The 24,117-nt window shown below is 43.8% G+C and overlaps 2 protein-coding genes across 9 annotated transcripts in view; both read left to right on the plus strand.

Moving 5' to 3' along the window:
- The window catches only part of rhobtb4 (Rho related BTB domain containing 4), a 32,324-nt gene extending 22,962 nt beyond the window's left edge, over positions 1–9,362 (plus strand). For all 8 annotated transcript variants that reach the window (XM_012815957.3, XM_031570463.2, XM_031570461.1 and 5 more), the window contains 8 exons: positions 244–429; positions 1,122–1,980; positions 2,217–2,436; positions 3,295–3,413; positions 7,714–7,864; positions 8,115–8,203; positions 8,687–8,792; positions 9,156–9,362. In XM_012815957.3, coding sequence (XP_012671411.1) covers positions 244–429; positions 1,122–1,980; positions 2,217–2,436; positions 3,295–3,413; positions 7,714–7,864; positions 8,115–8,203; positions 8,687–8,792; positions 9,156–9,337 — 1,912 coding nt within the window. In that variant the 3' untranslated portion in view covers positions 9,338–9,362. The remainder of the gene's footprint in view (positions 1–243; positions 430–1,121; positions 1,981–2,216; positions 2,437–3,294; positions 3,414–7,713; positions 7,865–8,114; positions 8,204–8,686; positions 8,793–9,155) is intronic.
- Positions 9,363–17,957: 8,595 nt separating this feature from the next.
- Positions 17,958–23,302, plus strand: LOC116221082 (hydroxycarboxylic acid receptor 2-like). Its single transcript, XM_031570464.2, has 2 exons — positions 17,958–19,341; positions 21,321–23,302. Exons 1-2 carry the CDS (start codon positions 18,940–18,942, stop codon positions 21,996–21,998), a joined length of 1,080 nt encoding a protein of 359 aa, XP_031426324.1. The 5' UTR covers positions 17,958–18,939; the 3' UTR covers positions 21,999–23,302.
- Positions 23,303–24,117: the final 815 nt, after the last annotated feature.

Raw genomic sequence — 24,117 nt, forward strand, 5'->3', positions numbered from 1 at the left:
CAAGTACACTTGCTTCCATTCAAGTTCAAGTTTCACTCAAATTATTTAGCAAGGCCAAACAGCAGTCATTATACTTTAATGGTTTGCACTAATCCCTGGAAAAATCTTGAGTTGCTAAGTGTGAACATGTAAGTTGTCCTCGTGCTTGAAGAAACCACCAGTTCTAGACATTCCATGCATACCATCAAACCATATTGCTGTTTCCCATACTCACTGTGCCCGTGTTTGTGTGTGTGTGGGCAGGTCGGATGTAGTGGTGCTCTGTTTCTCGCTGGCCAACCCCAACTCTCTGCGGCACGTTCGCACCATGTGGTACCCGGAGATCAAGCACTTCTGCCCCCGCACCCCCATCATCCTGGTGGGCTGCCAGCTGGACCTGCGCTACGCCGACCTGGATGCCGTCAACCGCGCTCGGCGCCCCCTAGCAAAGTCAGTCATGGCCTTTCACATAAACACGCACATGCACACACACACTCAAACATACACACTCTCTCTCTTTCTCTCTCTCATACACACACACACACACACGTACACACACACACATGCACACACCTCACCCATACACACTCTCTCTCACACACACACGCACATGCACACACACTCACACACACAGTGGATCAGGGCAGCGGATCCCAATCATTTAACAGACACTGTAACCTCAGGCTAATCTTGGTCTAATTCAAAGACCATACAGTACTGCCAGGGTGTAGTTGAGTTTTAATGGTTCACTAATGTGGACCATTTCATGTAATTAATCAGGGTGTGATCAAAGTGTCTCAGAGAATTTTCAAGAATTATTCTAATCACTAGAATTTTAGAAAAATGTATCTGGCTAATTAGAGCAAAAGATAGTTATTCAGTTGTTGTCAATTACTACAAACCAGCAGACATAGCGGCGTTACTTAATGAAATATATCACGTTTAATCATGTGAAAACCTCTGAACTCTGTCAGTACAAGCAAGACATGAAAATAACGTTTTTGACCGCAAACTCTAAGCAGCCCAGGGGAATTCCAAGGAGCAGGCAGGCTTACACCCTCACAATATACCAGACTGATTTGAGTTCCTGTTTTCTCTCCTCTTGTCATGCTGGATCTTGCCTTTATCCTCCTGGCTGGCAGACCCATCAAGCCCACAGACATCCTTCCTCCGGAGCGCGGCCACGAGGTGGCTAAGGAGCTGGGCGTTCCCTACTTCGAGACCAGCATCGTGGCCCAGTTCGGCGTGAAGGACGTCTTTGACAATGCCATCCGTGCCGCGCTCATCTCGCGCCGCCACCTGCAGTTCTGGAAGTCACACCTGAAGAAAGTGCAGCGGCCCCTCCTGCAGTCGCCTTTCCTGCCCCCGCGGCCCCCCCGGCCCATTGTGGGCATCCCCGATCCCCCGCCGGTGGACGGCGAGGGGCCCGACACACTCTTTTCTCGTCCCCTCTGCGCCGATGTGCTTTTCCTCCTGCAGGGCGGCAGCATACGCGTCTTCGCCCACAAGGTCTACCTGGCCACCTCCTGCTCCAAGTTTTACGACCTCTTCACCATGAGCCTGGGTGGTGGAACAGCGGCAGGAGGAGGAGCAGGAGGGGACGGGGTGGAGCATGAGGGAGGAGAGGAGCAGATGGAGGGAGGAGGAGGAGGAGCAGGAGGAGGAGAGGAAGAAGAGCAGAGCAGACGAGGAGCCAAAGAGCAGGCCGGGCGCACCAAGAGCCTGGACATTGACAAGGAGGGTGACGGGGGCACGCGGCGGTCCAGGCGTCCTCTCCTGCTCGAGCAGGGCTCTCTCAGGACTTCCCAGAGTGATAACGCGCTCCCTGCCTGGGGACAGGGCGCCGCCTTGGGGGCCATGGGCACCGGACGAGCCCTGATGGGCTGGGGGAGGGGCTTCCTGGGGGTGTGTCTGGAGCACGTTGACGACCCAAAGACGGGATGGCCACGAATCATGACTGTGGTCTCTATGGACAGCCTCATTCAGGAGGAACCCTTTCAGGTAAATAGACAATACCTCTTTAGTTAATTTGACCACTGGCATGCGATGTTCATCACAGCCTCTGGAGAAGTTGTGCTCAACGCTAGATGAATTGTGTAGAGGCTGAGAGGTTGGAAGTCTTTGTGAATGATGTGAATGCACATTCAGAAGCTCTTTCCCAGATTCACTTCCATTCACACTCAGTTTTTTTTGTAAGGGGTGTCCATTAAAACTCTCTTCTTTCTTTCTCCTCCCAGGCGGTGCTACAGTATTTATACACAGGCAATCTGGACGAGGGCCGTGGGGACCTGATGCAGGTGGCCACCATCGCTGAGCTGCTGGAGGTGTTTGACCTGCGCATGATGGTGGCCAATGTGCTCAACCACGAGAGCTTCATGAACCAGGAGATCACCAAGGCCTTCCACGTGCGACGGGCTAACCGCATCAAAGAGTGCCTAAACAAGGGCACTTTCGCTGGTATGATTCGCCAACATCCTTTTTCTTCAGGCAATCTGGACTGCTAGCCCATAGCGTCCCTGCAGTGGTCTTCAGCCTTGCTGCATCTCAAACACCACAAGCATATATGCTATTAAATATGTCGCAGGTGCAATCATTTTGGATGTTTTCAGTTAAAAATGGAGGGTTGCAAAATGTATTATATGGATTAATTTCATACCATTTGAGCAGTAAGTGTTTGTGAGTGTTGTTGGTGTCTTGTGTGTTTATTGTCTGGTGTTTTGTCTGCTTGTGTTTATGTGATCTCCTACCTTGACATCCCATGTTTTGTGTGCATTTTGTGTTGTTTGCATGTTTGTTAAATGTCTTTCATCAGTCATCTATACTCTGTGGCTCCTCTTATCAGATGTTATAGTCTAACCAACTAGGTATTTTAGAGTGGAGTTGGGTAAACCAAAACTTCTATTCTTTTTCACTGAATTATCTGTAAATTATTCACTACCTCCTGCTCCTTCAGTTCTGGTGTATTTTAATCGCTATCCTAGCTAGCACAGTTCATAGACACAAAATGGCTTCAGGCCTGTGGTGCTTTGAAACCAAGTCTTTACCACGGCTGTCTCTGCTCACTCTGCTTTTCTCTAGCTCAGTAATTGCCAAGTTCTCCTCTCCTTCTCGCTGTCTATTAATAGTCCTCACTTCCCCGTCAATTTATTCATGTGTCTGTCTGTGTATTTGTCTTCCCGTTTGTCTCTTTCTGTCTCTCTGTCTGTCTGTCTTGTCTGTCTGTCTGTCTGTCTTGTTTGTCTGTCTCCCCCCTCTGTAGCCCCCAACTCTGTGACACACGCCGAGATGTCTGCTCTTTTCCCCCTTCGGTTTCAGATGTGGTGTTTCGGTTGGACGACGGCTTCCTGCCGGCCCATAAGCCCCTGCTCATCTCGAGCTGCGACTGGATGGCGGCCATGTTCCGCGGCTCCTTCATGGAGAGCTACGTAGAGGAGGTGAGCCGATAACCAAAATAAAATAAAATCTTCGCCTACGAAAACCATAAAGGACCCTGGTTGGTGCAGTAGGTTCACATATGGTTTGAACTTGGAGCTTTGGTCATGTATCTTTACCTTATAGTTTACTGAGCATCTCAAAGCATGTGAAAAGAGTCAATCTGGAGGATATGTGGCACAGGAATGAGGTCAGTACAAGATATGTCTGCCCCTCTGTGAAGAGATGGCAAGTAAAAGCACAAGACAGGTAGAGCGGAATGAGAAGAGGATTGGGGAGTGGGTGCTGTGGGCCGTGACCTACATAGAAGAGCACCGAGGAGCACTGCATGCATATGTATGTGGTGGCCTCTTTCCCCAAAATAAGCCAACCCCCCCCCCCACACACACACACACCCATGTGGTGATACATCAGTTTGTCAGAAACTGAGGAGACAAGCTTCAACAAGTCCAGCTTCTTAAGGACCCGCTGTTAAGAAAGCTGAAGTTGGGGAATGTTGGAGTCACTACTGATGAAAACATGATTTTCATTGCATTGTGTCACTAACTTAGTGACAGCTGGTAAGACATGAACTGGAAGTGTAACACACAGATGAGACTGTCTTCACTAGCGTCCTCTGAAGAGGTGCTGCTGCTCTTGCGCAATGCGTTACACTGCAAAAACAGGAAATGCTTGGACCTCCTAGGGTCCCCAGACTGTTAGTCTGTGTCATTTCCTGCCTGCACACAGCGGATCTCCGGTCCAACCATGCCTTATCAGGACATGTTTGTACGCAATAATAATAATAATAAAAATATATAGTCTCCGCCAGACACAACTGCATTAGAGGCAGTCCTACAGCACCTCACTTACAGCCATCATCATGTTAAGAGGAACAGATGGCAGAGTGAGGATGACGTGAGAGTCACACTGCACAGGACACAAGAGTCTTATCAAGGGCGCGTAGGAATGGGATAGATCAAATATTCAGGTCAGAATTCCTGCCGTGGCTGCTCTCTGTAACCATGTGGCGGTCTGGAGCAGTCTAACCCTAAGAGGTAGCAGCAGTAGGGATTCAAGCCAACCATTACGTTCTCAGGGCAGCACCTCTCCGATTAGGTGATCTTTTGGGATTGAGCTGCAGCCACTGTTTGGCTGGACTTTGCTGTGTGCAACGAGAACAGCTGAGGGAGGGGTGGAGGGAGGGAGGGAGAGTCTGGCGTGGCTGAGTGTGAACCGTGACTAAGGGTGAAGTGCTCACGGCTCAGGGCTCAGGGTGGGCCATGGGCCTCAAAGCCATCACTTCACTGTCTCTGGTGGCAGGAGCAGCAATGGCAGACGCTAACCATCGTCACCACTGGCACTGGTGCAAGATTACCAGGATGTGGGTTTTCAAGGGATGAGAGAGGTGTCTGTAGTAGACACTTTACAAACAAGCTTTTGTTGACTATAATAGCACAAACAACCCAAGTTACACAGAGAGGATCTGAAGGATGTGAAAGGATCTGCACCAGCTGAGGTGATATGTGTCAAGCCTGAGTGAGTTGGGTAATTTCTCTTATGTCGATATCATCAGATGTGTGGAAAGTGGAAGTGAGCTAATTATTGAAGGGGGGTGGGCGCGCATTCAATCTTGCAGGAATTTTATATAAAATATACTGCATTAAAAAGAAATATATATATATATACTGTATATATACTGCATTGGCGGAAAAAAGTGTGCCATGTTGAAAGATTGGCACAATAAAAAGCAAATCCGTGTGCAGACCTCATCAGAGTGGGCAACGTTGAGTCATTGTCCTCCTAACTGGTGCTGTGCCACCCAGACAGAAGCTGTCACCTTGTTTGGCACAAATGTATTCGGCTGTAAACTGCCATGGAGGGGATGGCCTATTTATAGGTGCCAGGGCCTGGCAGTGTGCTCTCTGCCTGTAAACAGCATTTCTGTGAGGTAGTGGAGAGTGACAGTTATTTCACCTCGGACAGTACAATTATGACTGTCATTGGCTGAAATGCCCTATTGTTTGCAGTGTTGTCCCAAGCCGTCATTCAGGTACTGTTTAGCCTAGTTTTCTTCATTTCTTTCAACTTCCCCTTTCTTTCTCCATATATCACTCTCTCTCTCTCCTGTTTACATTAGGATGTCAAACGGACGAGATGATTTTGCTGGAGAAACACTTTTAAATTTAAACCCCAGGTTTTAACATAATTAGGATTTCATATTGTAGTGACTGGTAAGTGGATACAGCATGCAGACACAACCAGCCTGAAAGCACATGGTGTTTGTCAGATGGAGAACTGACAGTTTCTCACTGCAAATTAATGAAGTGAAACAGGAAGTGAGAGTCTGGACAGTGAATGGAGGCGAGATTGTGCTGTGATACGGGCAAATGTTTCTCAGCATCTCTCCCTCCGTCCACCTCTCTCTCCCTCCCTCTCTCTCTCTCTCTCTCTCATCTATACATCTGTACTGTCAAAGTTAGTGTTCTACCCAATCTGCATGTCTTCTTTTGTTATCCCACCTTCCTGTATGCACAAACACATCTGTGGGGATGGAAGCCTGGAGGCGATCTCTATTGCAGTGCTTCCCCCTGCAGCGAAGCCGTGGCTTTGAGGTCTCTCCCCCTGCCCTCCCTCCTCCCCCGTCTCCCTGGTGAACCGTCTTCGCTCTGACCTTTCAGGGGTAATGATGGGTCACCCATGAGCTGACATTTTGGTAATTGGTTGGTAGACGGGCAGTTGAAAGGCATCCCCGAGACTTCTGAAGGACCCTTTCAGTGTGTGTGTGTGTGTGTGTGTTTGTATGCATGTGTGTGTTATGTCATCCCTACAAAGCATATCATCCTCAGCCACGACTTCCTCATCCAGGTCCTCATCTTGTGTGTGGGTGTGTGTGTGTGGGTGTGTGTGTGAGAAACAGTGAAGCAACAGCCGTTTGATGTAAGGTTTCTGCTTCACTCTTCCTGTTCCACTGAATGCTGTACTGATGGGACAGGAAGTCAGTGAACTCTTAGGAACCGTTTTTTCTTCAGCTGCGGTTAACCCACAGAGTTCACTTATTAAGACAGAAGCCCTTATTTTCTAGAAATTCTGATAGTTTGTAGATGGTTGTGTGTGTGTGTGTGTTTGTGTGTGTGTGTGGGGGGGTGTATGTGTGTGTGTGTACGCGCCTGTGAATGAGTGCACAGCAAGAGGGAGAATGTGTGCTTGTCAGTGGAGTGAGTATATGTGCATGTGTGAGTGTGTATGTGCATGCATCAAGACAGAGACAGAGTGTGTGTGTTGTTATGAATTGAATGTGAGAGGTGAGCGTAACCATGGTTCTGCATTCCCACCACTGCAGTCTCTCTCACTCTCTCTATTTCTCTCTCTCTCTCTCTATTTCTCTCTCTCTCTCTCTGTTTCTCTCTCTCTCCCTCTTGGGTCCCTGTTGAAATCTTAATTCTTTGGCTGCTTCGGGCAGTGGGAATAAGTGTGCCTTTGTTTGCTTGTCTATGGGGCCAAGCTGGATGAGAACAGACTACCCTCTTTACCCGCTGGCATTGCAGACACTCAGTTATTTGTAGAACGGGGGGTGTTTTTGGAAGGGGACAGGGGTGTTTTTGAATAGGATGAGAGCGGGGTGTATGATGTCACTAGGCCTCTGAGGGTTACTGGATCTTTCTGTCTCACTCTTTCTTCTCTCTCTATCTCTCTCTCTTTCTCTCTCTGTTTTCTTGTAGCTTGGTTATTTTGGGGATGGTGGAACAGAGCCTGACCCTGCTGTGATGTGCTGCTTTGCTCCCTGCCTTGACTAGCCGTCTCCACAACCTACACACACACACACACACACACACACACACACACACACACACACACACACACACACACACACACACACACACACACACACACTCTCTCTCCCTCTCCCTCTATCTCACGGACTAATCCTGCAATCTGATTTTATCTCCGGCCAGATGAAAGGGTCATTGCTGATGTATTTACAGTTGGAGCAGAATGCCTTCACTGAGCCCTGTCCTGCATTAAGGAAGCCCAAACTCTAATGACACCAACCAGAGTTGTTAGGCGTGCGAAGTAACCGCATACCAGTTAAGACTTAATAACTACTAATGCTTAACATGATCTGTCTTGTAAACTACTCGCTCATTTATATTGGCGTGTCTCTTTCTCTCTCTCTCGCTCTCTCTCTTGCCTTCTTTGTTTCACGCTCATTGTCTCTGTGTCTTTCCTTCTGTCTTCATTTCCTCTTCACTCTCTCTCTCCCTCACCTTGTCTCTTTCTCTCCCTCTCTCTCTGCCTCTCTGTCTGTCCTCCTCTCCTCAGGTGGCGATTCCTAACACTGATGTGGCGTGTATGCGGGCGGTGCTGGAGTATCTGTACTGCGGGCTGCTGACTCCCAGCCCCGACCTTGAGCCTCTGGAGCTGATCGTCCTGGCCAACCGCCTGTGTCTCCCGCGCCTGGTGGCTCTCACAGGTACGCTCTCCTTCAGGGTCGAAATCAAATCTCATGTGATCGAGATGGAAATCAACCTAAACGCAGCCATATGGCCTTGCCACCCATTTGTGTAGATCCATTGCATTGTATCAGTGTGTGCCGATGTGTTTGACCATAGTGATAGGAGATTAGGAGAGTAAAATATTTGGTGCATTGAAAGAGCACCGTTGATACATTAACACATCCAGCTATACAGGAAGGTGACGTGCTGTTGTTTTCTGTCCCACAGAGCAGCATGCCGTAGATGACCTGCTGCACGTGGCTGTGAAGGGGGTTGACATTGACGGACAGGTGCTCGCTTACCTGGAGAGGGCTCAGGTGGGAGATTCAAGAGATACACAATATATCATTTCAAACTAAAACTCTCCTCTGATGTTCCTCACTGGATGTGTACACATTTTTATTATGTGTATTCAAAGTTCTTTTCCTGCAATAATTTGGTAATCTTTTGACTTACCAGATTGTTAATGATACTTCTTAGTGGTAGTTGTTAAATGGAAGAAATTTGACAGTATTTAACAGAACAGAATTTTAAAAGCAGGGACCTTTTTCACATCATTTTATGTTGCTTCGCCTCAGATTTGTGAAGCTGACATTAATTCAACGGCTTTTTTTTTTGGTCTATTTCTATTTTTATCTTACTCCCCAGAGACCATTTAGTTCCCTTTACACTGTCGTTAAGTATATTCTGGCATGTCTGTACAGTCAGAAAAAGCCTTTGTATCTATTTCTCTCTGATCTGTCAGAGAGTTTTTGTTCATCCCATTTAATGATGGGGCTTCTCTGTCTGTGTCTTTGCAGTTCCACAACGCGAAGCAGCTATCAGTATGGTGCCTGCATCACATCTGCACCAACTACAACAGCGTGTGTCGCAAGTTCCCCAAAGACATGAAGAACATGTCGCCAGGTATGTGCGGGCTGCTGGAGGTGTGATGTTTGATGTTTGTCCGTCTCCTTAATTTTTTGTCAAGCAGTGCTTCTCATTCCCCCCCCCCCCCCCACTCCACTCTGCCTGTTCTGCATCTGTCCCTGCTCTGCACACCCAACAGAACTTTTCAGTGGCAGTCTTGATTAGCTGAACACACCCGATTTAGCTTATCAAGAGCTTTTGCTTTATTTGTTAATAATTCATACTTGTATATGAACTATGGTTGTACCACACACACTTACATACACATACATTTGTGAATCGTGTTTCATTGATTTGTGAATTTTGAAACTATTCTATCTCTTTATCTCTGTGTCTGTCTGCGTCTCTCTGTCTCTGCAGAGAACCAGAAGCACTTTGAGAAGCAGCGCTGGCCGCCCGTCTGGTTCCTGAAGGAGGAGGACCGCTACAAGCGCTCGCAGAAGGAGCGTGAGCGCGAGGAGGAGCTCCTGCGCAAACAGAACACCAAGAGAGGCTGGTGCTTCTGGAAGCATCCGGCGCCCTCCACCTCTCACATCTCCTGAAGAACCCCCCCCCCCCCCCCCCCCCCCCCCCCCCCCCGGCTCTCTTCCTCCTTGTCATCTTCCTCCTCCTCCACCTCCTCCCCCAAGTTGATCGACCCAACCCACAGCCTGGAGGTGCAGCTTGCCACCAGTTCATCCTCCCCCTGGTGTGTCTGTGTGATGGTCTGTAAAGGCGGCTATGCAACGCTCCGCTGCGTGAGGCCGGCCAGTATGTCTAGCCTGCCACGGGAGGAATATGCCTCTGGGGCAGCTAAGGGGCAGCTCAGGGGCAGCTCAGGGGCAGTCCTTCATCCAGCAGCGGCAGCAGCATCTCTGCTGCTCAGACAGTGAGGGAGGCCGACTGCAGCTGGGGCCGTGAGGCTTGCTTACAGCACGCCCGCCGCCTCATGGCTCCTGTTTGTGTATGTTTGTGTGTTTGTGTGTGTGTGTGTGTGTGTGGGTGTGGGTGTGGGTGTGTGTATGTGTGCAAACAGGAGAGGTTAGAGACTAACCCAAAGCCCCTTAGGAGAAATCATGAACAAACAAACAAACAAACAAACAAACAAACAGACATGGGTATGAGCTGCCTTTTCCTTTCAAACCGAACCAAGCCGCAGATAGTGTGCGTGCGTAATTGTGTCCATGCTACTGCCTGGCTGACTGTCTGCTGTGAAAACCTTACAACCCTGCCCCCCCATGATATTCTCCACCCACAACCCCCACAGTTAATCTCAGAGAAGCGCTACACTTGAGATTATGACCACCAAGAAAGGAAAATTAAAATAAAAAAAACTCTCACCCAGACTGCCTCGAGCACCAAAGAGAATTGAAGCCCATCTTTTCTGAGACTTAACATGCTTTACCAAACCCACCTGAGACACTTAATGGCAATGCTGGAGATGAGGGCTATTCAACCACTGCCACTGAAGTATTAAACCCCTTTTTTTTCCTCACTCATTGTTTTTCTTCTCGTCATAAGCTGATCATGGACGCCACCTGCTGGATCACCCATTTACCCCAACCAACCAGAGGCAGTATCACCTCCATTACACTGTGAATATTTTTTTGTTTTGTGTATGTTTGTTTAAGGAACAGTAAGAAGAACTGAAACACAGGTTCAACAGCATCTGCGTTGCGCTTTTCTCAGTTAACAGTATCTGTGTAAGATCTAGACTATTGACCTGACTCATCTTACTTTTTATTAAGAAAATCCACTTAACCCATTTTTTTTCTGCCGGAAACGAAAAAAAAAGCGGACATATTCCTTTTTTTCCTCTCTGCCCTTGTTTTCTTCTGTCATCTCTTCCCACTCTTTTCTGTCTATCAGAAACCTAGAAGGGGAGCTGAAAAAGAACTGTAAGGCTGGATCCAAAATCTGCCATCTCTGCTTTTAGTCCTGTTCTCCCTGCTTCTTCACTGATAACAAAACAAAACACCTACCTGGGTTAGCTAAGGCTAACTGGCTAGTTAATAAGCTAAATCATTTCTGATGACTCCCTGGTCTTCACCTGAATTGTTGGAAACAAATGCAAGTAAAGTAAGACCCAGCATTTGTCTAGTGGATCAGGAGCTGGAACAGGTGTGAAAGAGCAGTTAAGATTTTGAATCAAGTCAGGTGCTAAGGAGGAAGTGAGGATTCAAGGGCCTGTACCCACTACTTCCTTGTGATGTTTCAAGCAGGCCAAACCTTCCTAGATCTTCCCTTCCTATAACACCATACAGGGCTCAACAGGAAGCACTGTGCCATCTGTGGCAAAATATAATTCTTACTCAGTTGCTACATTTCAAACACCATTAAAGGAACACTTCCCCCCAAAATCAACATCAGGGTCACAAACTAGTGGAATACACAAATCTAGATCATGGTAATCTACTTGACTTGGCTAACCCTGTATTAATGGAAGTAATATTTTCAGCTGCACATTTTGGAAAGACTGTAGTAACCACCTTGCCTTGTGTGACATTAATCAACTCTTTTCTGCTTGTCACTTCTTAGATGCTGATTTAGAGCGTGTTGTTGCTTTAATGTAATCTCACCTAATTGAATGGAGGCCACAAAGTTCAATATACACTTTTAGCAACGCAATATCCCTTAGCTTCATTTTGTGGAAAACCTTTGAGGGATTCCACTTTTTCCCCTCAAGAAATGAAGGTTAAAATGATGCCTTGTGATTCTCAGTTGTGAGTGCTCCATAGTTGTGAGGTGGTATAAAACCAAACTGACTTTGCTGAGCCCAGTACAATATTGTGCCATTTGAGTCTCTTCCTGGCTTGGAGAGTGTTTTTCTCCCCTAAATTTCAGCAGTGTGTTTTGGTTTTGGGTTGAGACTCTTACATGGTGTGTTCTCACTTTGTTTTAATGTGTGTGCTCTTCTGAGTAACTTCAGAGTGACCTGGTGATGCATTTACATGTGCTCATTTTGTAGAGGCTCTTACCTAAAGTATATTTTGTACCAGTACTTGGGATCCCGGGGATTTGAACGTATAACTTTAGCATTGGTGGTGCCGTGGTCTTTCTTTTGGCCTGTAAGGTGCAACCATTGAATGTGAACAACTGTTGACAGCACCTTTTTGGGGGGGTAACCGTAGCTTTAAATATCAATTTTTTTTCAAGCATCTCCCAACTGTCCATAGAGGACATCAGAAAAAATTCCCTCGCTACTTTGGGTCTGTCTGTCCATGTTTGTCCATGTTGTACAGCTGATGAAATAAACCCTATGGCCCCATAACCAGAGCTCCCACTGGGAATGAGGATAATGGTCCCAAAGACCCATTGCCTGCAGAAAAAACAGTGCCTCAAGTGGTTAATTAAGGGCTCCTTTACTGTCCTATAAATGTTTGAAGGAAGCTGAAGGAGTGCCTGCCTCTTTTTTAAGCCACATGGAAAGGGTGACATGATTAGCTCAGGTCACAGACCTCTCTTCTTGTGGAAACAGGCTACGTCTTAATGCCTGGGTCAGTGGTGTCAGAAGAACCAATTGCTTCAAAAACCACTTCTTTGGTCCCGAGCCTTTGTTTTCCTCTGAGGGAATCAATTTGACTGCCTGAAAGTGTGTAGAATGGTATACCGTAAGTATTGTGCATGGTAGATATTCATAATAAAAAAATAAAAAAATTGTAGCATGTAGAGTGGTAGCATTAGCATTAGCATAGCGCTACAGACGGGCTCTGTAGCAAGTTCCCAGTAGCCTACTTGATAGGGTGTTCGTGGAGCAGAGTTGAGCTTGCCTAAGATGGTGGACAGCACTGCTTTGACCACTCTGGCCTTGCCTTGAACATGCTCTATGTTTTCTTGGGTATGTGATTGCAGTTGCACTTTTTCCCTCTCCTCTGTGGCACCTTTGCCTGTTTCTTTTGTGCGTGGAATGACTGTTTTTAAAATGAGACTCTTTCTTTTTTTTTTTTAAAGAGGTCTTTTATAACATACTCTTCATGTAGAAGAGCTACTTTGTATTTTGTGCTAAATCTGAAAAATAATTGGTTTTCTCATGTTTGAACTTCTAACCAGACATCTTGTAGAACCCATTTAACTGTCCCCAGAATCTTTCTATAGAAATGGCGTATGATTCTTGAATATGTTAGTCACTTGTTGCAGCTTCTCATGATCCAGTTCGCATGGGAGGAAGTAGTACACGCTCAATTAAAAAGGGGGATTTTAATCTTATGCACAGTGCAATTACTTTTAACATTAATATGGTGGAAATGTGATAGATCAACACATCGTGTTGGAGAAGAGATGCCAAGTTTTGCAAACATAGGGGTTGCAAGTTTTTTGACAGATGACATTCTGCAGATGGTGACCTTCTTTCTTTAGTAACTAGAGATGTCATTCTGGTTCTCAAGAATGTATTAATCTGTGGTACAGCGTATTAACTTAGTGGATTTGAAAACTGAAAGACCGAACTTGTATTTGAAAAGTAATGCTTTGTCCAAACCTCTGAAAAAGAACGGAGTGAACTAATGAAATCCCTAAAACAAATGCATGTGGACTGTTGGAATGTGCATGGAGGAGGTAACCCGAGGGGTTTGCATGCTGTGACAAATTGGTTGGCATTGATGAGGGATTGTGTGCTTTTTGTGTAAAACAGACTCCACACAGTGTTGAACATCCCATCTTTTCTTTGATCGGTCCTTCGAGACATATATTCACCCACCAGACTTGTTGATTTGTTCATATTTCTCAATTGTAAGGTTGTTCATATTCATTTAAAGACAAAACTTTTTCCTTTGTTTTTTATCCCTCTGGCTTTATATGATGTGTTTGCTACACTGTAAATTACTGGGTATGAGATACACTGTCCTGACAGGAAGCATTTTGGGTATAATGGCAAGCCTGTGGATATCGCTGAGTATGACTTCTTCATCTTTGTCAGTAAGAGGGCAGAGACCACCTGCTAATGGCTGGTCTTGGTGTTGCACGTGCCTTGGGGAACAGATTATGCCTTTAGTTGCCCGTGTTCCTGAATTCTTCCAAAACTGGAACACAGAAACAAGACCTCTGACCTTGATTTAGATTTAGATGTAGTGTTAGTGAACACACACACACTCTCTCTCTCTCTCACACAAACACACAATATATATATCACCATGGGCACAGCTGCCTGCGGATATATACGTATATATATATATATATATATATACGTATATATCCGCAGGCAGCTGACCACAGAATTCCAGAATTCTTCCCTCTTAGTGCCTGTTGACAATACAAAGCAATCTCTACCGCTCAGTGTAAATGCCCGTGTTTTTCTTTGCTCTCACTTTGCAGTGTTGTTATGCACCCATTTCTGTCATACTGTCAGTGCACAGTCAGAGATCGGAGAAACAAGTTTTCCCCGACCTTTCTTTCTTGTCATTTATTTTTCTTGGAGATCTGTGAATCCTTCCCTTCCTTCTTTGTTTTTTGCATTACTTGAGTTTCTTTATCTGCGCTCGGTGGCCTTTAAAAAAAATGTTTGTCGAAAATTCGATGGCCACACAGTGTAAGTGCGTTTTAATCAAACTACCTAACACATTAGTTTGTAACAAACTACTTCAAATGACCTGCCCACGTCTACCTTGAACTATGCTATCTTGAGCAGTATAACACATTTGGACACAGTGCCCTCCAGACCTCACATTAATCACCATGGGCACATAAACACACAATCAGTGGTAGCTCCCTTAGAGTGCCCCCTGCTGTTAGACTCACACCAATGCCTTGGCCTTAGAACAGACAGTAGCCTTATATTCTCATAGGCAAATAATCCCCCAGCTCTCACTCATGCCAGCATGACTTGTGGCCACTACTGTAAGGCTGGTTTGCCCACTCACAAACTGGGCCTTTGGGTACTTGGAGAGCCCACATGAAGAGAGAAAGGTCAGGCTTGTGATGCTGGCTTGTGATGCTGGCTGTCTCCAACTCAAAAGTGTGACTTAAAAAAACAGAAACATTATGCACTTTTTCTTCTTTCTCTCTCTCTCTCTTCCGTTGTGTTGAGATGTTCTGTTTGTGGTATTACACAGAGAAAAGTATGAACTTGAAAAAAAAAAGCACACACCACTCACACTATTAAGGGCTTTTTTTTAAACAATCAGAATGTTTTGCTGCTGTTAAAAAATGTTTGAAATAATCCTTTGTAATATTTTTTAACCACTGTGATTTGTACAAAATGGAACAAAACAAGTAGGAAAACAACTTTGCCGTTTCAGTATTTTAATGTTTGACTTGGCTTTTATTAAAACTTAACAGAATCTTTTACTACAGTGTGTTTGTTATTTCTACATACTTGACTGTCTTAATCCTGTCCTGCATGTCTAACTCTAGTGCTGGTTTTATAGATGCAGCAACTTGGAACTACAGTCACTTGGTTAACTAGTTACCGATAATGAAGTTTTATTAGTAATAATACTCATAGTGTATGCAAAACCTCCACTGATTGTACCAGGCTGATGTACCAACCATTTTTGGTAAAACCATACTTCACAATATGGTAGGAAGAAAATACCATCAGACATCAGGCCTAGTTATGATTAAGCAGAGGTAAACAGAGCAGAGATCCAGTTAGCTAGTGAAACTAAACAACCTGGAATACCAGTAACAAGCAAATGCTGGAGCTCTCTGTAGTAAGTGAGCCTGTTACCTGTGAACGTGCTAAAGGTGCTATGCAGCTTCGAAGACACTCTGATATTACCTTATTATCAGCATGGCGCTCGTTTCTTTACAGTTAGTCTACACTCTACAGCAACAACAGTAATTGGCCTCCTGAGAGTTGACCTGGTCATAGGTAGCCTTTAAAAAGGTGAGTTTGAAATGAATGTACTAATGTCTGCCATGTTACAGATTAGCAAACACAACTCAGAAACAGGAGACATGTTGAGAACCGTGCACACGGATTAATAAACCAAGGGAACAGGGGAATAATCTGTGCGTTTGGATTGATAATCCGAGGGGACAGCCTGTCGTCTGGACAAACCCCACGATAACCGCTTTGAAATGCACTGTGGCAGGAAAGGCTTCGGCTCCTGCCTCAAAGCGGTTTGTCCAGTTGACGTTTCTGTGGACATGGAGGAACATTATTGGGCATTATTGTGCAACAGTCAATGAAATTACAATAGCATTATGTCACAAACATCTGTGCATATATCATATAGGCACTGAAGGTTGCAAACTCACCTTGAGCTTTTGTGAACTGAGATAGATGTAAAGGAAAGAGATAAGATAAGATCTCTTATTCAAAAATAGATCCACACTGTCATTTCACATCATGTTTGTACTTTCATATATGTAATAAGAACCTCATAACTCATTTAGCTAAGAAGCCCTGTTGTAAATATATAAATAAATAGTGTGGAACCCTTTGGCCAGCTAATGCTTGTGTTCTACATATAAAAAAAGAATCAGGATGACTTTATTCATGGTCATAGTGAAAACCTTTTTGTAACACAACGGTAGGATACTAGTATACTACTATGTCAGCTGCAATGATAGTGTGGGGATTTGGAATGTAAAACTGAAATTCACATGAACAGAATGCCTACCGGAAACCCAAACAAAAACTACACATACATGTACAGTGTTTGGCTTTTGCTGATTGTGATGCCTTAGTGACATCAATATTAAGATTGTTTAAAATTTCGTTTTTTCCCCTAAAGTAACCCTTCCATAAAGTAAGAAGGTGATATACGTGACCTTATTATCGACCTGAGTCAGTTTTAAGACAAAACATCTCCTGTAACTCTCTTTCAAATTATCAGTGTGACTTACGAGGTGAAACAATTTGCTGATATTACATGGAGTTATTCTCTCAATAGTACAGAAATCTAAAGGTTTACTAAAATGCCTGGATGAGATTGCTGCTATCTAGATGATCCAGGTTTCAGGTACATTTCTTGAAGGAAATGAATCATCTTCTAAAAAGTTTCCGAATGTATGACACACACAAGTTTCCAGAATGATGACACAAGTGGTTGACTTGGTTTCAGGAACACGTGTGCACTCGTCTGCTTCTACTCACGCCAGCCAAGTTAAACCAGTTGAAATTGTAATGTGGTTATGTGTAATGAATTCAGAAGTAACTGTTGTTGGTTAAAAGTACCACAAAAGCCTGTTACGTCCGCCATTAGGATGTGGTGAAGACATGCCTAATAAACGCAGGCATCACACAGTACTTTTTGAAGATGGTCTCAGTCCTGTCAGTTTATACGTAGAAGCTTCCGAATGCGCCACAGCAGTTACGTCAGTTTCTGAAGGGAAAGGCAATATCCTCTTTTGTTTTACTTACTGAATATCTTGTAGTCCTATTGGCTTCATCTAGAAAATCACATAATGGCATATAGAAGCTTACCCAATTTCAAACAAATCATCCATAAGATGTTGCTGCAAGTTACACCATTTTTTCCTCTTGTCCTCTACTATAGGTTGGTCTGTCTTCAAAATCCTTACCTTACATTTACAAAATCATTCAATCTTTTGCTACTTGGGGCAGTTTGCACATTACCTGCATAAACAGTTTGCACATCATTACGCTAAATAATTCCCAATACATCTGACTTGCAGGAAATGTTGAAATTGCCTTGGTTCACGTTGTGTTTGAATTAGTTTTATGTATGCCTGTATATTATTTTATCCAGAGTAGCTTCTAAAGATAGCACAAGAGAAAGTGGCGTGTAAGATCTGTGTAAAACCCATTTCTCAAGACTTTTCACAAAGGGAGCCCCCCTTTGTGAAAAGTCTTGAGAAATGGGTTTTACACAGATCTTACACGCCACTTTCTCTTTTACACAGTGAACCAGTACCAGAGTGGCAAGTAGAGTGTGTGAGTGACAGTCGTCATTTTGTATGCTGCAGTTTCGCATTTTTTCATGTTCCGGTTTCTTAAGAAAATTCCTATGAGTGAATGAATGGGCTTTTGGAAAATCAACAAAATAACTGCCGCAGTACTTAAATAACTGCTTGAGAGACCCCACATTTGATTCAGCTCAATAAAATGTATGTGCATGTCATCTAGACCATCGGTTCCCAAACTGGGAATTCGCTCATCTTCCCAATCGCCTGCAAATAATGTTTTTTTTAGTCTTCTGTTCTGTTGATGGCTGGCAAACAACAACCTTAGAAGGTTTGGGTCACTTGTGGCACATATTATTCACTCATTTTAAGCTGCAGCTGGAGATTAAATGTCTGAAGGGGTACGGGACTGTAAAAAGTTTGGGAACCACTGATCTAGACCTTAGACCAGGGGTCCCCAAACTTAATCTGAGGAGGGCCAGATCACTCTGCCCTCTTTGGCAGGGCCAGAGTATGTCAGTAACAGTAAATAGTACTGTGGGAATAGTATTGTGGCCTTTTGACCATTGGTTGTGGAGGTTTTCGCCACAACAAATGCTTTCATTGGGACTGGTGAGTATTGTATTAATCTAATCTAATTCTCTGTATTAAGTCTGGAAACATACAGTCTTATTTAACCTGTGCGTATGTTTACATTTTTAATACAAACCCTTCAATGTGCAACATACAAATGTGATGAACGTTCATTTTAACTTTTCAAAACACATTTCATTATAGAATTGATTTGGTTTCTTTCAAAAACTATATTAATTAGTACTTTCTTTCATATCATATTTTAAAATAAAATGTTGTTAACCATACACATTTGGACAATGTTTAATGCAATTGGTTTTCAAGATTATTTATAATAGTTATCTGTCGTTTTTTTATTTAATATATAAGTCTTCATGTCATAAGTTTATAATTATTCATGTCATTATAACTGAATGTTATTAACTTGTCAGAATGAACACATATCCAGGTTCAATTAATCTTTAAAAAGTGCACTTTAAATGAATACCATATACCATTACAATAAACAATTGTGAAAAAGTGGAACACAAGCTCAAAAGTTCAAAAGTCTTTATATACTGATTTCTTGTTACAGAGGAAAAAAAGGAAAAAGATAAAAAGAGGAAGCTGCAAATGTCCTGAATTTCAAAACTTTATTTGCTGATGTCATACAGCCCCTCCTCCCCCTCATCCTTATTTAACCACGAAACCCACAACTGGCACTGTTGGCACTGGCAACTGGACGTCCCATCCTTTGCCAACGCACTGATTACTCCTCTTATGAGTTTCATTTGAATTTGTCAAAATGCTCCCAGAGACAAACTTCACCACAACTTCAAACCGCACAACCACGATTCCTAATAGTGGTGATGGTGGCTGCCCACCAGTTGGTATTCAACTAGAAGGTGTGATCCTGCCCCCAGTCCTCACCGTTGATGTCATACTGGGGCTGCTGGGAAACACAGTCGCCCTGTGGATATTCTGCTTTAAACTGAAGACATGGAACCCTAACCACCTGTTCCTCTTCAACCTGGTTATCGCCGACTTCATGGCTCTATTTAGTCTGCCGCTGAGGATCGATTCCTTGCTCAGGGGCCACTGGGTGTTTGGAGATGGCCTGTGCCGGATCAACCTCTTCCTGATGTTTACTAACCGCTCGGCCAGCATTGCGCTCATGACCGTGGTGGCCATTTACCGCTACTTTAAGGTGAGGAAAGGAAAACAGACTGTATCATTATGTTGTGTCCACACTTCTACTGATATATCTGAATATGCTCTTACCTGTCAGACACTTGTTACATTTTGTACAGGATACAAGACAATGCCAAACACTAACTGATTGGTTTCATAGTAGTTTCGAGGCAATGATTCCCAACCAGGGGTGCATTGACCACAGAAGATACTTCTGCAGTTGCCAGAGGGGTACGTGTGGGGTAGTTTAGCTAAGCTCAGCTGATTACAAATCAGTGTGATCTTGTTGATAAAATGACCAGTAAGATTATTTGTAGCTAGCATCTCCCACCTGGCTGTAGTTTACAAGCAAGCAGAGAATTACGCTAAAAGTAACAGATACATAGTTGAGATAGTTACCTAAAATGAATGGATCAATATTGAAATAACTAGCTAACAGTAATGGACAAATGGTTAAAATAGTTTAAAGTAATGTACAAACAGTTGAAAAAGTTAGCTAAATCTAATGGACAAGCAGTTGTAATTGTTAGCTAAAAGTATTTTTCGGTAGACGATAGGTGGAAGGGTAGGCGATTGGTATACCGAAGTAATGAATTAATTACAGGTTAAGACCTTCCATCTCTTTCCACAGAAGTAATATTAATCAATGATTGTAATGGTGCAGATAACCATAACAATTGTTCATTTTGTGATACAAGCATGACAATTTGTACAGTTATAGCCAAAGGCATTCAAATGACAACCGTTTTCTTATCAATTTTTGTAGAATTGTAATTTGAATGATACATTTTTCAAGATGGCAGCCATGATTGGTATGAAAATTCTCAGTGTCATCATATCATACTTTTTTTTAAGATGAAGAATTTGGAACTTGCAGAGACAATGTTTGAAGAACATGTCAAAGAACTTCAAACTTGTGCAACTTCTTGCACAGCCAAGACTGACTGGAAGCTCTGTATTATATGCTAAGAAGACAAGGCAGAGGCATTGACATGTCCTTTGCAGTCCAAGCGAACAGACAAGGGAAGTGGATACAGTTCACTTGCAGAGCATTTGATTCAGTTCAATGAACTTGGCCAGCTGTCTTCAACACTCCCACTTGAAATACTGGATGAGGGCCAAGGTATTGAAGCAGCCATGATTGCGAACAAAGCTCAATACCATAAAAAAATGCAGGCTGAAGTTCATCATACCTAAGCTGCAAAGAGCGCAAAAGCAAACACTGGGAACAGGCAGTGAAAGTCATGACCAACAAACAGAATACAAGGGCACAAGGTCCAAGGTGAACATGGTCCTAGAGGGACAAAGCATTAAGGACCAGATGGCTGATGAAACATTGTCAGCAGCACTTGCAATTGCTCAGTTGCTATTCAACAGCGTTAAGCACAAGCGGGCACCAGACACAGCAGCTTTTGTCAGACATAGGACTTCACACGAGACACCAGTTCCTTTATACATAGGACTGATGCTGTATGCCCACACACGCAGAAGGGAACTTGTGGAGAGAATGGCACATCTTGGGTTGAGCATATCATATGATCGTGTTCTTCAGCTCCCCACACAGATGGGGAACAATGTCTGCCAGCAGTTTCAAAGAGAGTAAGTGGTGTGCCCGCCACAATTCAAGTTCATATAAAAATCAGTGTAAATTGTAGATAGTTCTTTTACTCTTAAGCGGAAAGCGAGCACCGGTCGAGTAAACGCAGATCTAACTTCACCGGTGCAGAGGGTAGAGGTACTGTTGCAGGATGTAGACGTGTCCATTTTATTCCACTATGGCTATATCAACGCGATTAAGTTTAGTGCTTATTTATTTATTCACTTACATTTGCAGTGTTCGTGTAGTACTTTTATTTATTTTAGGACATCACGATGCCTCGTAGAATCATGACTATAAATGTGAAACGTAATTGTTAGTGATACAAATATTCTCCTATTTATTATTATTATAATTAATAATCTAAATGTTGACTCATCACTGCCCTCTTGTTCCAGGTGGTCCACCCTCACCACCGCTTCAACCGCATGACCAAGCGGCAGGCTGCGTTTGTGTCGGTGTTAGTCTGGCTGTTGGTGATCAGTCCTCGGGTTCCCATGCTGGCTTACAACCACATTAAGGGCAGCGGCAACAACACTCAGTGCTTCTTTTTCACTTCTTACAAAGAGGCATCCCGCGCCATCATCATCCTGGTGGCCATGCACCGCATGCTGACGGTGCTGGAGTTCATCTTCCCACTGGCCATGCTGCTGTTCTGCTCCATCCGGATCTCCAGCTTCCTAAGGGCACGTCAGATGGGAAAGGCTGACAAGCTGCGCAAGGCAATGCGAGTGTGCGCCGCCATCGTTGCAGTGTTCATGGTGTGCTTCCTACCGACCACAGTGACGACCATCGGAGTGTGGGTCATCCGCTCATACCGCCCGTGGGACTGTGCCACCTTCTACACCTTCACCCAGCTCACCATTGTGTCTTTTGGGCTGAATTTCCTGAACTCGGCACTAGACCCCATTGTCTACGTCTTCTCCAGCTCCATGTTCAGGAAGGCCCTTTTGGGTGCGTTGTCCTGTGCCATGCGCTGTGGACAGAACACAGGCGAGAACACGCCGTCTTCGTCAGGAACTCAGTCAACCACCCAGGAGGAGCTGAAATCCATGAGGGCCAGTGGGGATACCTAGAGGACGCCAGGGAAGCACGGCCTCTTCAGAATAAAATGACCTGAGATGTGAACCTCTCTATAACAACAACAAACACTTCACGTGATTATATTCCAATTTGAATTAAGTGGCGTACCTTATATTTTATCGTGATTATGGTGACAGGAAAGCTTTTCAATGTTATATCGTTGTAGGTTTCTCGCTTAACAGCAGCCTATTTCAGGCCGCCAAGGGACAGAGGTCATTGTCGTAGTAAGCAATGGATGTATTTGGTTAAGTTGTCATTCAAGCACCTGCTAAATATTAAAAAGAAAGGGAGGCCGACGCCAGATTTCCCATTAGAGCATAGTTAACTACTGCTAGCAATCCGTGGTTTACCACAGGGTGTGCAGATTTATCTAATTTGGTTAGAGCAGTTGGCAGACACAAGAAATCAAAGTCCCATATTACATCTAGTCTTAAATTAAAGGAATTCGGCTAAGTAATTGCCATGAGCATCCAAAAACACAATAGCTCGGTAACTAAAAACCGTTACCATTAAAAATAAAATATAAGTGTGGTGTTGTACATGGGAGAGCAAGAAGTGGCATTTCGTGGGCATAATGAATCTGCTATTAGTCTGAACAGGGATGATTTCATTGAGCTTATTGATGCCAGAGAGTCGTAGATCCCTTCGCCTCATTGAATAAGAGCCACGGTCGTATAAGTTAGTTGGGCTGGAGCCGTATATATGTACCAATCATCCGATGTTTGTGAAAGAGATTGTTACTTCGACTACCGTGGTATGAGGAGAGTTCCCGATGTTCAGTTTATGTTGTACATTGTACTTACAGTACCGACAAGGCAGCCCATTTGTCCAATCATTCACAATTTAGATAGTCTCAATCCTACACAGCATGCATGGCAAGACATTTGTTACCTGGATGATATCGTTCTTAGTTTGATCTTTGAACTTTGATTTGGACAACAAAATGGACAATATTACATATTATATATAATTATATATGTATTACACACCGTTACTGTGAAATGTAGCACCGTAATGCAAGTTTAGCCCCATATTGGTACACATTGTGCACCTTTAGGAAATGTACTGTATTGGGGTTCTATAATAAACTTGTCATGCTTCACTATTGGTGAAGGTTTTTTTCTTAACATTCAGAATGTTTTGCTGCTGTTCATTTTTTTTTTAAATAATCCTTTGTAATATTGTTTAACTACTGTGATTTGTTCAAAATGGAACAAAACAAATAGGAAAACAACTTTGCCATTTCAGTATTTTAATGTTTGACTTGACTTTTATTAAAACTTAACAGAATCTTTAACCACAGTGTGTTTGTTATTTCTACATACTGACTGTCTTAATCCTGTCCTGCATGTCTAACTCTAGTGCTGGTTTTATAGATGCAGCAACTTGGAACTACAGTCACTTGGCAAACTAGTTATCGATAATTAAGTTTTATTAGTAATAATACTCATAGTGTATGCAAAACCTCCACTGATTGTACCAGGCTGATGTACCAATCATTTTTGGTAAAACCATACTTCACAATATGGTAGGATGAAAATACCCTCAGACATCAGGCCTAGTTATGATTAAGTAGAGGTCAAGATATTGCTGCTGTTTGTAAATGATCAACAAGAAATCATCAAAGACAGGGCTGATTTTAATAATTAATCTAATGGTCATCTGACTGATACCTTAGAGGCAGTTGCTCAGTTGCTTCAGCCCTCACTCTAGTCATTTATCTACTCGTGCAAGTATCCGCTCCCCTGTGGAATATTTCAGTCAAAAACACGTCCCGCAGCTAGTGAAACTAAACAACCTGGAATACCAGTAACAAGCAAATGCTGGAGCTCTCTGTAGTAAGTGAGCCTGGTACCAGCTAGCGTGCTAGAGGTGTTATCTTCGAAGACACTGATATTACTAGGGTGACCAGACGTCCTCTTTTGCCCGGACATGTCCTGGTTTTGAGACCTAAAAAATGTGTCCAGCAGGGATTCCAAAATCGTCCGAGATTTTGCCTCGTCAGATATTTGTGTTGCTTTTCTCTAGGTGTTTCACAAACTAGTGTTTCAGAGAAGTGGCTGCCTGTTAGTATCACTATGGAAACACACCCGTGATCAAAGATGAATTATA

Source organism: Clupea harengus, chromosome 7 (genome assembly GCF_900700415.2).
Source record: "Clupea harengus chromosome 7, Ch_v2.0.2, whole genome shotgun sequence".
In the NCBI taxonomy this organism is placed as follows: Eukaryota; Metazoa; Chordata; class Actinopteri; order Clupeiformes; family Clupeidae; genus Clupea; species Clupea harengus.